Genomic DNA, 13,467 nt, shown 5'->3' with positions numbered 1-13,467 from the left:
AGGACCACAGGCCAGCCACACCACGAGACGTGACGTCCCTCACTGACCCAAGCACTACGGGGGACAGCACTGGAGACAGTACAGGAATTGTGCCCAGTCTGACCCCACCACACCGGGCAGAACACTAAGGGCATGCAACAGCAAGGGGAGCAAAGCAAAGAAGTTCCCAGGGATTACCAAAAATAGACTTTGGGGACAGAGTGTGGCACCACATCAGACTCAACTGGAAAATACTCCTAAAGGTCAACAAACAGACCTGGAACTATGTATAGGCTTTTCCTGTTTTGTCACTGGCTTTCTTTTTGTTGTTATTTTGTATTTGTCTTTGTTTTTTTGTTTTGTTATGTTTTTTTGGTTTTGCCTTCCTTTGTTTTTTGTTTGGCTTTGCCTTCTTTTTGTGCTTATTAATGTCTCTGCTTGTTTATCTAGATAAAATATGCAGGATAAACAATTCAGAGAAGAAAACAACAGGACCGATAGTTCCAGGGGTACATGGGAGAAGGGGAGGTGGGAGAAAGGAAGGGGGGCAGGTCAACCAACCTAGAGGCAAGGGAAAAAGTGAACTAAAATCAATGGAGAGAAAGAGGTAGGGTGCCCTGTGGGGCTTGATCAATGTAACAGTGAGAAATTACTGAAACCCAAATGAAGGTTGAACATGATAGTGGGACAAGAGGAAAGTAAAAGGAAATAGAGGAAAGAACTAGGAGGCAAAGGACATTTATAAAGGTCTAAATACAGGCATATATATGTAAATATATTTTTATATAACAATAGGGACATAGATCTATGTACATATATTTTTATGTTAAGTATTAAGATAGCAAATGGACATTGGGCCTTGACTCAAGTACTCCCTCAACACAAGAACACTTTGTTCTAATAATGCGGCATTCTGTAATGCTCACCTTCCCGACATGATCACTGAAGACAAATGGGTGCATAAGCAAATGTGGTGAAGAAAGCTGATGGTGCCCGGCTATCAAAAGATATAGCATCTGGGGCCTTAAAGGCTTGAAGATAAGCAAGCAGCCATCTAGCTGAGAAGCAAAAAATTCCACATGGAAGAAGCACACCAGCCTGTGTAATCAGGAGGTGTCGATGGGATCAGTTATCAGGCATCAAAGACCCAGAACAAAAAAATCATATCAATGTGAATGAGGGAGACTGCAGAGTAAAGACCCAAAGCCCATCTGTAGACATTTGGACATCCCCTTACAGAAGGGTCTCAGGGAGAAGACAAGCCGGTCAGGTTGAAGTATAGCACCAATGAAACACACAACTTTCCTTTAATTCTTTAATGCTTCCTTTCCCTCCCCTCCCCCACTATCATGACCTCAATTCTACCTTATAAATCTGAATAGACCAGAACATGGACACTGCTACAGATAAGAGCCTGCAGCACAGGAAATCCAGGACAGATAAACCCCTCAGGACCAATAATTAGAATAGAGATACCAGGAGGGGAAGGGGAAGGTGAGAAGGAAAAAGAGGGAACTGATCGTAAGGATCAACATAAAATCCCATCCCAGGGGGACGAACAACAGAAAAGTGGGAAAAGGGAGACAGCGGATGATGGAAGATATGAAAATAATAATTTATAAATTATCAAGTGTTCATGAAGGAGGGGGGGGATGAAGAGCTGATACCAAGGGCTCAAATAGAAAGAAAATGCTTTGAAAATGATGAATGGCCACATATGTACAAATGTGCTTGACACAATGGGTTGTGATAAGAGCTGTAAGAGCCCCCAATAAAAGTATTTAATTAAAAGAAAGAATAGAACTGTGCTCTATAGGGTTTCTTTTCTTTTTTAAGTAAATTGACAAGTCTTTTTCCTATAGTGTTTCTGAATGGACTTAAACCTCCAATCTTTTGTTTATCAGCTGAGCCTGGTAACATGGTTCACCACCCAGAGAGGGAAGAAAGGAAAGCTACATGAACAGCCTGAGCAGTCCTACCAGGTCCTAACTTTGACTTACACAAGCAGGCATGCGACATGCATGTTACCAAGACAACCAGACAGTCTGGAGCTCTCCAAGAGGATTGGAGAACATATCACAGGAACCAAAACAGTGCACAAAGGCTTCCCTGAGCAGTACAGTCGGCTCAGCATTGCATCAGAGCCCTAAACTCAGGGTGCCATCTCTTGGTCTTCCAGTATCCCCGGGACCAAACCTGGTGGCCATTCACAAAACAAAAAAGCACTATTTTCATTACTAAGAGACTCTCGGGGCACTGTGGGTAAGGTATTTCGCTGCTGCTTGGTTAAGTCAGGATTCTCAGTAGTTTGGCAGTTCACACCTAGCAATCTTCCATGACTACACCTCACTCATCACTGTTGAGTCAATTCTGATGTATAATGACCCTAAAGGACAGAGTAGAACTGCCCCTTTGGGTTTCTAAGGCTGTAAATCTTTATGGGAGGAGATATCCTAATCTTTCTCCCACGGAGTGGACGGTGTGTTGGAAGAGCTGACCCTGTGGTTAGCAGCGTACCTCATAACCCACTACATGACCAGAGTTTCTTTGACCTGACCTGATACAATGTAATTGGAGCCGACTAGTCATAAGCCTTCATAATGTAATAAGATTAGGATGGAAGGTGATGTCTATACTCAGGTCACAGCCTTGATGTAATTAATTGCCTGGGGTGTGTGGTCTGCTTCCAACATAAGGGGATGCTGTGGAAAAGCTTGCTTGCTTGCTTGCTTGCTGCTGGATCCATTTCCTGCCATCTGGCTCACGGACCTCCAGTTCTATAGACTTGAGCAAACTGCCTGCCATATTGCCTGATGATCCTGGGAGTCTTAGCAACTTGCCATCTGACCTCTTGGCTTTAGATTCATTCATTTCTGCAGCCCCGGCGTGTTGTCTTCCTGTCAACCACTGGTTCTTCAGCTCCCATAGCTATGTAAACCAGGAGAAGCCTCCAGCCTAACATCTGACCCTCAGATTTGAAATCTGATCAGACTTGGACTTCTATAGTTCTACAACTATGTGAGCCATTTTTGATATAAATTCCTTCCTATATTTACATATATGAAGCATCATAGGTTTTGCTTCTAAGAGAACTGCGATCAGTTAAGTTTGATCATTCAAACTCATGAGCCACTCCAAAGGAAAAAGAGAAGGCTTTCTGCTTCCATAAAGATTTACACTCTGAGAAGGGTTAGGGGATTTGAGGTGCAAACAATGAATGCAGGAAGGGGCAAAGAGCAGTAGAAATGATTGTGATGATGTATATACAACTCTTTTTAGAAGTAGTTTAGCCATGGAAGTATAAAACATATGAACCTTAATACAATAAAACTGCTAAAAATAAAGAAAGAAACCAAACTTGACCAATTGCAAAGAGTTGTAGCTTAGGGGGCATTGAGTTTATGTTAGTGGTGGTGGAATAATTTGATAAAGGATATCAATAATGGCTGTACAACATGAAGAATATAATCAATGACACTGAATTATACATGTAGAAATTGTGGAACTGGAGAACGTTTTGTTGTGTCTATTTTTGCCACAATGAAAGAAAACAATTACATGAATAACAATGAATACAAGGAAGAAGAATGTTTTAGAATTGAATGTGGTGATAATTTTACAACTCTTCTTAATATAATTGAATTATTTCATATGTATAACATGTGAATGAAGTGCTAATAAAACTTTTAAAAAGTGATTTACCATCTTGGAACTCCTATACAGGGCCCCCATGAGTCAGAACCAATTCAATAGCAAGGGCTTGGTTTGAGTTGAAGATCTTATGGCTAAGGGGGGAAAAAAGTTAAGAACATAAATTCCTGTAAAAGAAAATCCTACTAATGTAAACAAAAGCTCTGTAAACATGGAGTTTTGATCCTATGTCGTCCTCCATTAACACAATTAATATGCTAATTGTTAAGATTCATTTGTGTTTACAAGAATAAGAGCTTGGTCGTACCCTTTGGGACAAAGCACGTTTGGGACAAAACATGTTGTTTTAATTTTCTAAATTCAAAGAGCTTCCAGTGTGTACGTGAGTAAATATTCAATAAACCTGTTTCATCATCTAAGAGGGAGAACAATCCCCTCCTTATTGTCTCAGGAGCTCCTGCAGGTATCGCAGGAGGTACATGGGAGGATCCTGTAAATTAAAGAGCATTTGACAAATACATTCTATTAAATGCCCTGGGGAATTATTACTTGCTAATTTCCTTTGTCCTGAAATTCTGTTCCTGTGACTTCAGATACCTGTGCCTACCAAACTGCAAGCCAAGATACGAGGTTGACAGTGGGCAGCATAGAAGGGCTAGCTAGGATCTAATCACACACAAAAGGTTAAGACTTGCAAGATGCAAGACCACATTCACATGTATGTATCACATACAGCCACTAGGGGGAGCCCGATGAAGGTTCTTCAATAGACGCCTGCCTGAAAACAAAAGCCTTCAAGGTGAGTAAGCCAAACCCACTTACCTTAATGTCTTCCACCCCTTGCAACCTCAGTGTGGAAAGCAGGAGGAGAGAACAGAGCCACGACAGGAGCGGCGACTGGAGCTGTGCCACACAGAAGGAGATGGTGGTATGGAGAAAAACCGTGGATACCCCTGGGGCCCCCAGAACACACCAGCAGGCCCACATTCCATAGACCATGAGGATCCAGGGTCTGTGCTGGACAGAGAGGGGAAGGGAGGAAAAGAGAGAGTGAGAAGAGGTCATGGGTATTACTACTCAATGATCTGCATACACAAGAATAATGAATGTTTAGTGATTCGTGAAGCAAACTCCATTTCCACTGATTCAGAATTGAGGGAAACACAGACAAAGAGAATTCCAAGGGACTGGCCACATTAGCCCCAGAGTAAATTCTGGGCTAACCCCCGGGTCTCTAGAAGAGGGTCAGTTCTGCCCAGAAGTAAGTAGCCACTCTTGGGCCTCAACCAGACCACGTCGGCCCCTGGATCCCACAATCATAAGATAATAAGATGGTGTTTGGGCTTATCCTATGGAGGCCAAAAGACGGTTAAATGACATTGTTCAACTTGGGAGGCAGAGGAGAGACTGCTAACATGGACTACTGCATCACAAACAGGCATTATCCATCCAAGCTGACGGAGAAAGGGAAACCGGTGTGCCTGTCTAGGCAGTCTGGCAGAGAAGGCATTTCTAGGGAGCTTTCCTGCACAAGCTGGACCAGCCCAGTCACAGATGCCTTCTGAATACCAAGTCAGCGATTTAGAATCAATTAGACATCAAGCTCTACTTTATCATCTTTAGTTTAAAGAATTATATATTATTTATGTAATACTGAGGACCTTTGCAGTGTCGAGATGATTAGTATATTTACACGCACCTTAGGAGAATTATGGGACGAAGACAAAACTTTCTACTCCCCAAAAGAATTCGTCTTGGAAGCCCACAGGAACAGTTCTACCCTGTCCTACAGGGTCACTATGAGTTGCAATCAACCAGATCATCGGTTCTCAACCTGTGGGTCATGATCCCTTTGGGGGTTGAATGACCCTTTCACAGGGTCACCCGATTCCTAACACCAGGAAAATTACAGTTATGAAGTAGCAACGAAGATAATTTTATGGTTGGAGAGTCACCACAACATGAGGAACTGTATTAAAGGATCATGGCATTAGGACCACTGAACTAGATGAAAGTGAATTGGGAGGGGGGGGAGAACTTGGTTAGCAGAATTAAAGAGTCATGTTCTCTTTAATTCTCAAGCTTTATAAGCAATGACATTGAATATTAAATAAACATCCTGCTTTTACAACATAGTTTTAGTCAGATACAGTTGGTAAACCCCCATTTTAAAAAACCACCATAATGTCTTAGCGTTGTTTGCGAGGCAACATATAGCAATTGTTCGATTGCTTGAACTTCAAAGTCCAGCTGCCGAAGTTAAAATTCTGGTCTCCCATTAGCCAGCTCTGTAACCTTCGGCAAGTTGTTTAACTTCCCTGGGCCTCAGTTTCTTCATATACAGGTAATCACAGCATCCACTGCATGCAGGTGTAAGGATTAAATAAGTGAACACGTGTAAATGATGAGTGTGCGACACCCACAGTCATGACTGTACAGATACCGGTTATTGTTCCAATGGGGCGACACGATGTGCCTTACCAGTGTGCACGGCACGCTGTGGTCTCCAGGAACAGCCTGAGGTTAAAACGTGAGGGCAGGCTGAGTGGAGGTGCTCTGTGAACACAAATGCCTGCTTTCAAGAAAAGACGGGCGTGGGGGGTGCATCCCACGTCCCATCCTCAGACGCTAACTCTTCCACCAAGATGTTGTCCAAGAACGACTCTTTCCCAAGCCCACAAGGGAACATTCTAAATGCCAAGCTAGGTCAGCCATTTCCAAGTTCCAGGATAACCAGTAAAATCTGGAGTTCATTTTTACTATTTTTCCATCTTACTACCCACAGCAAACAGCCACATAAACGTTCTTCAAACTTTCCCCTACAACATCCACTGCAGGGCAAAGTCCAACTGGAAGGAACAAGGTCGCAAAAAAAAAAAATTCTCTTCTGAGGTAGTTTTATTAACAAATAAAAGAAGAAGGCTATTTTCTCAGCCTGACAGGATTATTACTTAAAATTTTCTTCTACATGTACGTATACACCTACATTTTTATTAAATGTTATTTGTTCCTTTTGCGGGGAAAGGGAAGGACGGTGGGTTGGCATTCGTTTGGGAATTTACCACAGACTGAAGCAGCTTCAACTTGGAAAACGCTGAAAGAACCTTTAGAAATTACTTCATTGTGCCGGACAAATTCCATCTGCTTGAACGTTTCTAGGATGAATTTAACTGCACTCTCAAAAGCCACCTTGGAGCAGTCAAATGTGTCCCACACCCTCACCCTCCACCTGCTGCCAGACACCAGTAATACCGGCAGACAACGTGTACTGCCGTGCTCTCCAGGACAGAGGAAGAGCTGTCATAGGAACCTCGTGTTCTCCACTAACTCCTGTATCACCCACTGGTTCTCCTTGATGTGGACAAATGATCCCACTCTATTCACTCCCGGTGGGCAGGTGGGGGAAAGGATGACATGATAAGAAGCAGTTCTACAAGCCTGCTGTGTACAGTAGAGTCCCATTAAAATCATAATTTTCTTAGGCCATCTCTAAAAATTCTAGGGGAATTACATCTCCAAAACACCATTAGGATCCTGATACAGCCTGCTGAGCTACGCACACCTTGCTCTCTGATGGTGTCGGAGCAGGGCAGTCACAACAGAAGCAGATTTTAAGCCAGACCTCCTACAGCCACTGACCCGCCAACACACAAGCCTGGGGCTGGAAGCACCGAGAGGAGCCGAGGAATGATAAAGTGACATTTGCCTAGCAGTGCGAAGAACGTCCTCGTGAGTGACCTGCTTCCCTAAGTGCAGCCCAACAAATCCCACAGCCACTGAGTCAATTCCAACTCACAGCTGCCTGAGTGAGAGAGGGTTTCTGAGACCGCAAGACAGCCTCATCTTCCCCTTGGAGTCAATAGTGGGTTTGTACCCCTGACTGACAATTAGCAGTCCAGCCCTGGACCTTTAAAGGCAAGCTGGAAAGCACTCAGGCTGTTTCAAGTGTTCAAGACCAGCTTCATAATCAAAAGTCTAATGGCAGCACAGACCCACCTCTCCTTTCTGCATATGAGCTCACGTATTTCATTGACTGACCTTCTGCCTACCAGTAAACCAGACATTTTGTAATCTTTTCAAAAAGATGGTGAATTTTATTACCTTGAATTCCAAAACAAGTCCTCTGACACATCGCTAGAAGGGCAGTAAGACTTTCTCCAAGCTTTCAGGGTGATCTGGGCAGATGCACAGTGCTTTGGTCATACTCACCCTCAATGTCAAGTGGGAATTTCAAAAATCTACCAAAACGTCAGAGGAGACCAATTCATTTCCAACAGAGAGGTTCAAAAGATTGGGAAGGATTGGCTGTTTGAACAGGGTCACATTGATCAGGCCAAGTGTACCCCAAGCCCACGATCTTCATGTCATGCTGGGCTCTGATGGCGCTGAAGAACAGCCAGAAAGTGGCCTCGAAGCAGGCACAGCGAGACTTCCCCTCCCAGGAGAGACCAGTCCTGGAGAAGGCCATCATAACTGGTAAAATCCAAGGACAGTGAAGAAGGGGAAGTCTTTGGACGAGATGGGCTGACTCAAACAGCCATTGTGAGGATGGCCCGGGGCCAGGCCAGCTTGCCTTCTGGTCTCCATAGTCTTTGGTCTGTCCAGTTGCCAAGGGCAGGAACCCACTCAAAGGCACCTAACAGCATCAAGGGGGCTCTAAGCCACAAATTAGAATCCAATCAAGGGCCACTTCTACACAAGGGCTTTTTTACACAAGGCCTTTTTCATTTAAATGTGTATGGAAGTAATTGTGTATTCAGATGATGTTACAAGAGGAAATACAAAGAGTGCAGGGTTCCCATTTCCCCCTCCCCACCCCACCCCCACAAGGATCACAGTTTACAAAACTGTAGTACACTACCACACCTAGAATACTGGCATGGAGACGGTCATAGAGCTTATTCAGAGTTCCCCCGTTACCTGTACTCATTTGTGGGGATGTCCAGACTAATTTTGCATGTGTAACTTGAGTACCCGCCACCACTCTCAGGACCCTGCACAATGCCAGCACCACAGGGGGCTCTCGCAGCGGCGCTCTTTATAACCCACCCTGCGATCACTTACCTGTTGCTGGCTATCTGGGCTGTTTCCCGCTTAGGGCGATTATGGATAAAGCTCCCACGGGCACACATGTGCAGGTTTTCATGCAAACATAAGTGTTTGTGTTTGGGGGGAAAATGTCTAAGAATGCAATCTCTGAGTTTTATGGTAATGGTATGCTCCTGTTTGTTTTGTCTTGCTTTAAGAAGCTGCTTAAACCATTTTGCAAGTCAGCTGTGCCGGTTTCCATTCCCACCAATCATGAGGGAGTGGTGTGGTTTACCCACAGGAGTTGGTGTTTTAAATGGTTTTTCTTTTTCAGTCACTCTGATAAGGGTGTGCTAGTCTGAGTGGACTAGAGAAATAAATTCACAGACACTCACATGTGTATAAGAAGGAGCTTTAATACAAGAGCAGTTGAATATTGAGAAAACATTCTAGCCCAGTCCAGATCAAGTCTATAAGTCTGATATTAGCACATATGTCCAATACCAATCTATAAAGTCCTCTTCGGACTCATGAAACACATGCACTGACGCTGAATGCAGGAAGATCACAGGTCAGTGGGTGGGAAGTCTTGTGGATCCCGTGGCATTGTAAGCATCTCAGCGCTGGTGGGGCTCTCCATGTGGCTTCTCAGGTTCCAGAGGTCACAGGCTATGTCAGAATAGCACCATGTGTCTTGTCAGTAGAGCGTCTCTCAGGGGGTGAGCAGAGAGTGTCTCCCCCCTCCAAGAAGGAAAACCAGAGTTCCCAGAATCCTCAGGAGAAGGCCATGCCCACACAGAGGCCTCATTGGTTATATCTTGATTGACAGGCCAGACTCCACCCCTTCACTCTTAATCCTCTCAAATTGACACCAACCATTGCTATCTCACCGTGATTTTAAATGTGCATTTGTGGCATTCTTTTTACAAAGAAAGTAACACAGTGTGAGCGGCTTAAAGCTTGAGAATAAGATGGGCTGATGGAACTTTCCTGAAGTGCAGATGCCAGCCCCATCAGACTACTTGGACCCCCTTCCATTCTCTTCATTCCAGGCGCTGCAGTTACCAAAGACTTTGCTGGGGGAGTTGAAATTAAGCAGGACAAAAACACTAAGGGCCCTTCTGGTTAAGACATAGCACCTACTGCCTAACCAGGCTGCAGTGCATGCCCATTCCAGCTACTCCCTGCGTTTACCGCATCGAACCGCTTCTCAAAAGGGGCCAGAGTTGCCTCTCTAGGTGATCAGCTCCTTTGACAGGCTGAAAGCCTACCTGGAACATAGGCCCAGAACCTACCGCACAGCAAATGGTGCCTGACACATCAGGTCCGTAGGCAGTGAAAACTGTGTGATCAACTGTTAACCGTAAGAGTGGCGGTTTAACCCACTCACCACCTCCAAAAAAAATGGCAGCCAAGAAAAGTCTACAGAGTAGCTCTCCTCGGTAGCCCACGGGCTGCCACTAGTCTGAACTGACAGTATGTCCAACCACCACCACTTGGCACAAAGCAAGTGAACAGTGGGTGGAAATAATGAACTGGTGGCAGGAATAGTTGGACAGATACAGAGCTGGGCATGCTTCCCCAAGACTGGAAATGTACCTGGTAGTTCTAAGAAGTAACAATAAACTAGCCCACGAATGTGAAAAACTACTGTTTTCCCACGTCTCAACTTGTCCCATCGAGACTCCAGCAAGCAAAGGCTTCTCTGCCGATGTGGTGGGACAGAGACACTCATGCATATCTGGATTCCACCATGGGAGCTCCTTACAACTCTACTCATATCGAATGAGACCTCAGCTAGGAACAGCTCTTAAAGCACAGGTACCAGCCTAAGAAATGGATGTCTGCTCTCTGTCACCCTTCGAAGTCCGCTTAAAAGACTCTCCAACTCAGCTAGCATTTCTCCCAGACCAAAATCAGTCCTCCTCACGGGCTTGCTCTCCTGGCTTTAGTACATCTGTAAGTGGAGTTCTGGTGGCATTGCAGCTGCATGTTGGGCTGCTCACTGCGAGGTCAGCAATTTGAAACCACCAGCAAGCAACCCGAGAGGAGACAGAAGGCTTTCAACTCCCATAAAGAGTGACATTTTCTGAAACCCATAGGGCAGTTCAGAATTGACGTGATGGCAGTGGGTGTTGAGTTTGTATTCTTCAAGCCTCCTTCCTAGGGGATCAGCACCAGCCTTGGGTAGAAGCGCCTGGCAAGGCCCCGCCTCACACCACCTCGACCTCTCTCTCTTATGCTCTGGGCAGCAAGTGATCATAGGACGTGCCTGCGAGTTTCCCTCATTAACCTGCTTCTGAGGAGGTGTGGACGCAGAGAGCCCTAGGTGGGAACTCCTGTTGCCCATCCGATCAGACTGGCTCGCAATCACTTTCCTTCCTACGTCTGCTCAAAGAAGCTTCTTAGCGGGGGCACTGTTTGAGAAATATAATACCCAAAAAGCAGTCAATATTTCTGATAGGCACCATCATTTCCTACATGCACAAACCCTGTGCTGCTACCGCTACCACCACCACCACCAAATGTCTGCATCACCATAACAAGCCAACGAGGGAACCACCAGCATCCGAACAACTGGATTCGGACCTGCTTCTCCTGGGAGTGAAGGTGAGTGGTCGCAGACAGAGGAAGTGCCTTAGCTGTGCGCCCACAGAGGTAGAAGGGTCCGGTTTCCACAAAGGCATGAGGGGCTTCGGGAAGTTTGTGGGAAATGGAATGAGAAGACCATGGGATTTCCCACACGTTGCAGTGCCCGTCACGGATGAGCTTCCCATGTGGTGTGAGGAGAGTGTATTCAAGAACACGTTGACAAGAAGCACCGTGAACATAACGCCCAAGGAATCCCCTCAAACTCACAGCTACCCTACAGGGCAGGGCAGGGCAGCCCTGGTGGGCTTCCGAGACGGACACTCTTTGTAGCAGTAGAAAGCCTCGTCTTTCTTCTTAGAGCGGCTGGTGGCTTCAAACCATGGACCTTGTGGTCAGCAGCCCAATGTATCACCACTTCACCAGCAGGGCTGCAGCAGGAGTCCATTCATCTCACCCAACACCTCAGGACCACACTTTGAGCCCCAGGCATCCGCTGTGGCGGGTGAGCTCAGCCCGGCAGGGCGTGGTGCTAACGAGGTGAGTTCTGCTGACAGACAGACAGTGGAAACTCTGTTCTGTGGTCGGCACTGCTCCCACCCGCAGCCCCCAGCACCCAGCCACCTTCTCAGAAAATTTGCCTCGGGTATTTTTAGTTCTGAGGGCAGAGAACGTGGTGTCTCAGGTGACGGGGAGGCCACGGTGGCAACGGTCTGCCCAGCCCAAAACACCAGCCAATCCTAACACGCCTGCTGCCAAAGCTCCGAGCCATGACTCAGCTCTCCCTCTCAGGGCCCTGGCTCCTGCTGCCCTCCCACCAGAGCCCGCCAAGAGAGCTCTGCCCAGGGAGAAGGCACTTAACCCTGGCCAAGGAAACCAGTGGAAAGTTTTATTACTTGTCAGTCAAGTAAACTGCATTAAAAAAAATAATTTTTTTAAAGAAAATGGTGCTTTTGAAAATAAACTAGGGCTTTCTGGGAGGAGACGCAGCCAGCTCAGGAAGGGCCATGATTGAATGCAGGCGGGAAGCATCCTTTAGGGTTGGAAATGTGGTAGACAGGGCTGCTAGTGCCGGTCCTGCCACAGCATCAGCCCTGGTTTATGATGCCTGGGGGCATGTGCAGATACGTGACCACCTCCGCCCAAATCTTCTACCCTGAACAAGGACCAAACACATCCACCCAAATGAAGGCCATCTGGAACACTCAGTCCAGGTGGTCAAAGTCCAGAGCTAATGAGGCCAAAGTTGTGGTTCATACTTAGGAGGGCCAAAGGCACTCGGACAAAGAAAGCACTGTGGCCAGCCACAGCCGGAGCCCTGCCCACCAGCTGTCTCGCAAATCAAACCTGCGGTCACCCAGGGGAGGAAATCGGACACACACGGAGGGATGACTCAGTGCTAGCTCGCCTCCTTCCAAGAAAAAGGCATCCAGCAAGCCCTCCTGAGGGTGCGTAAGAAGACACAGTCTGCAGATAAGGACAAATCCACCCGCCCGCCCAGGCCAGGCCTGATAAGGAGCTGCAGGAAGCTAAGATCAATAACAACTGCCCTTCCTTCACACGCAGCTTGGGAGCGACCTTCTGTCATGACATCATCCCAAGGAAAATTCTGCCTGCTCCTTCTCCCATGGACCACTGCATCCAGGAAAGCATCATTTGCAGTCTCTGCATCCTGACTCTACTGCGGCTCCCCAAAGGAAAGGCCTGTGGGCTTGCTCTCAACCTTGCCCCCCTCCCCACACACACACACAGACACACACACACACACAGCCCGCACCCAGGATACAGCACACACACACACACACACACACACACACAGAGACACACACACACCCCCCGCACCCAGGATCCAGCGCGTGCACACACACATACACACAGACACACAAAGACACACACACACACCCCGCACCCAGGATCCAGCGCGTGCACACACACACACACACACACACCCCGCGCCCAGGATCCACCGCGCGCGCGCACACGCACACACACACACATACACACACACCCCGCACCCAGGATCCAGCACAACAGGCCCAGGTGAAAGGGGTTAACAACAGGCATTCATGACAGGAATGCTGGTAAGGCTTCTGTCTCCCGAGACGGTGGTATCTCAAGACAGTCCCTCCTGTTTTCAACACCACCCGGGGGACTGCTCTCAGTCACACGCAGACCACAGTCACTGCACGCCGAGGCCGCAGCAGCAGGCTTCCACTGTAC

General features: G+C 46.8%; 1 protein-coding gene across 11 annotated transcripts in view; it reads right to left on the bottom strand.

Annotated features, from left to right (window-relative positions):
• HHAT (hedgehog acyltransferase) overlaps window positions 1-13,467 on the bottom strand; it is a 408,436-nt gene that overhangs the window by 292,054 nt on the left and 102,915 nt on the right. For all 11 annotated transcript variants that reach the window (XM_075529943.1, XM_075529933.1, XM_075529928.1 and 8 more), the window contains one exon: window positions 4,453-4,647. In XM_075529943.1, coding sequence (XP_075386058.1) covers window positions 4,453-4,647 — 195 coding nt within the window. The remainder of the gene's footprint in view (window positions 1-4,452; window positions 4,648-13,467) is intronic.

Source organism: Tenrec ecaudatus, chromosome 1 (genome assembly GCF_050624435.1).
Source record: "Tenrec ecaudatus isolate mTenEca1 chromosome 1, mTenEca1.hap1, whole genome shotgun sequence".
Classification (NCBI taxonomy): domain Eukaryota; kingdom Metazoa; phylum Chordata; class Mammalia; order Afrosoricida; family Tenrecidae; genus Tenrec; species Tenrec ecaudatus.
The sequence above is the reverse complement of the archived record's forward strand: the minus strand, read 5'-3'. Positions and strand labels throughout refer to the sequence as shown.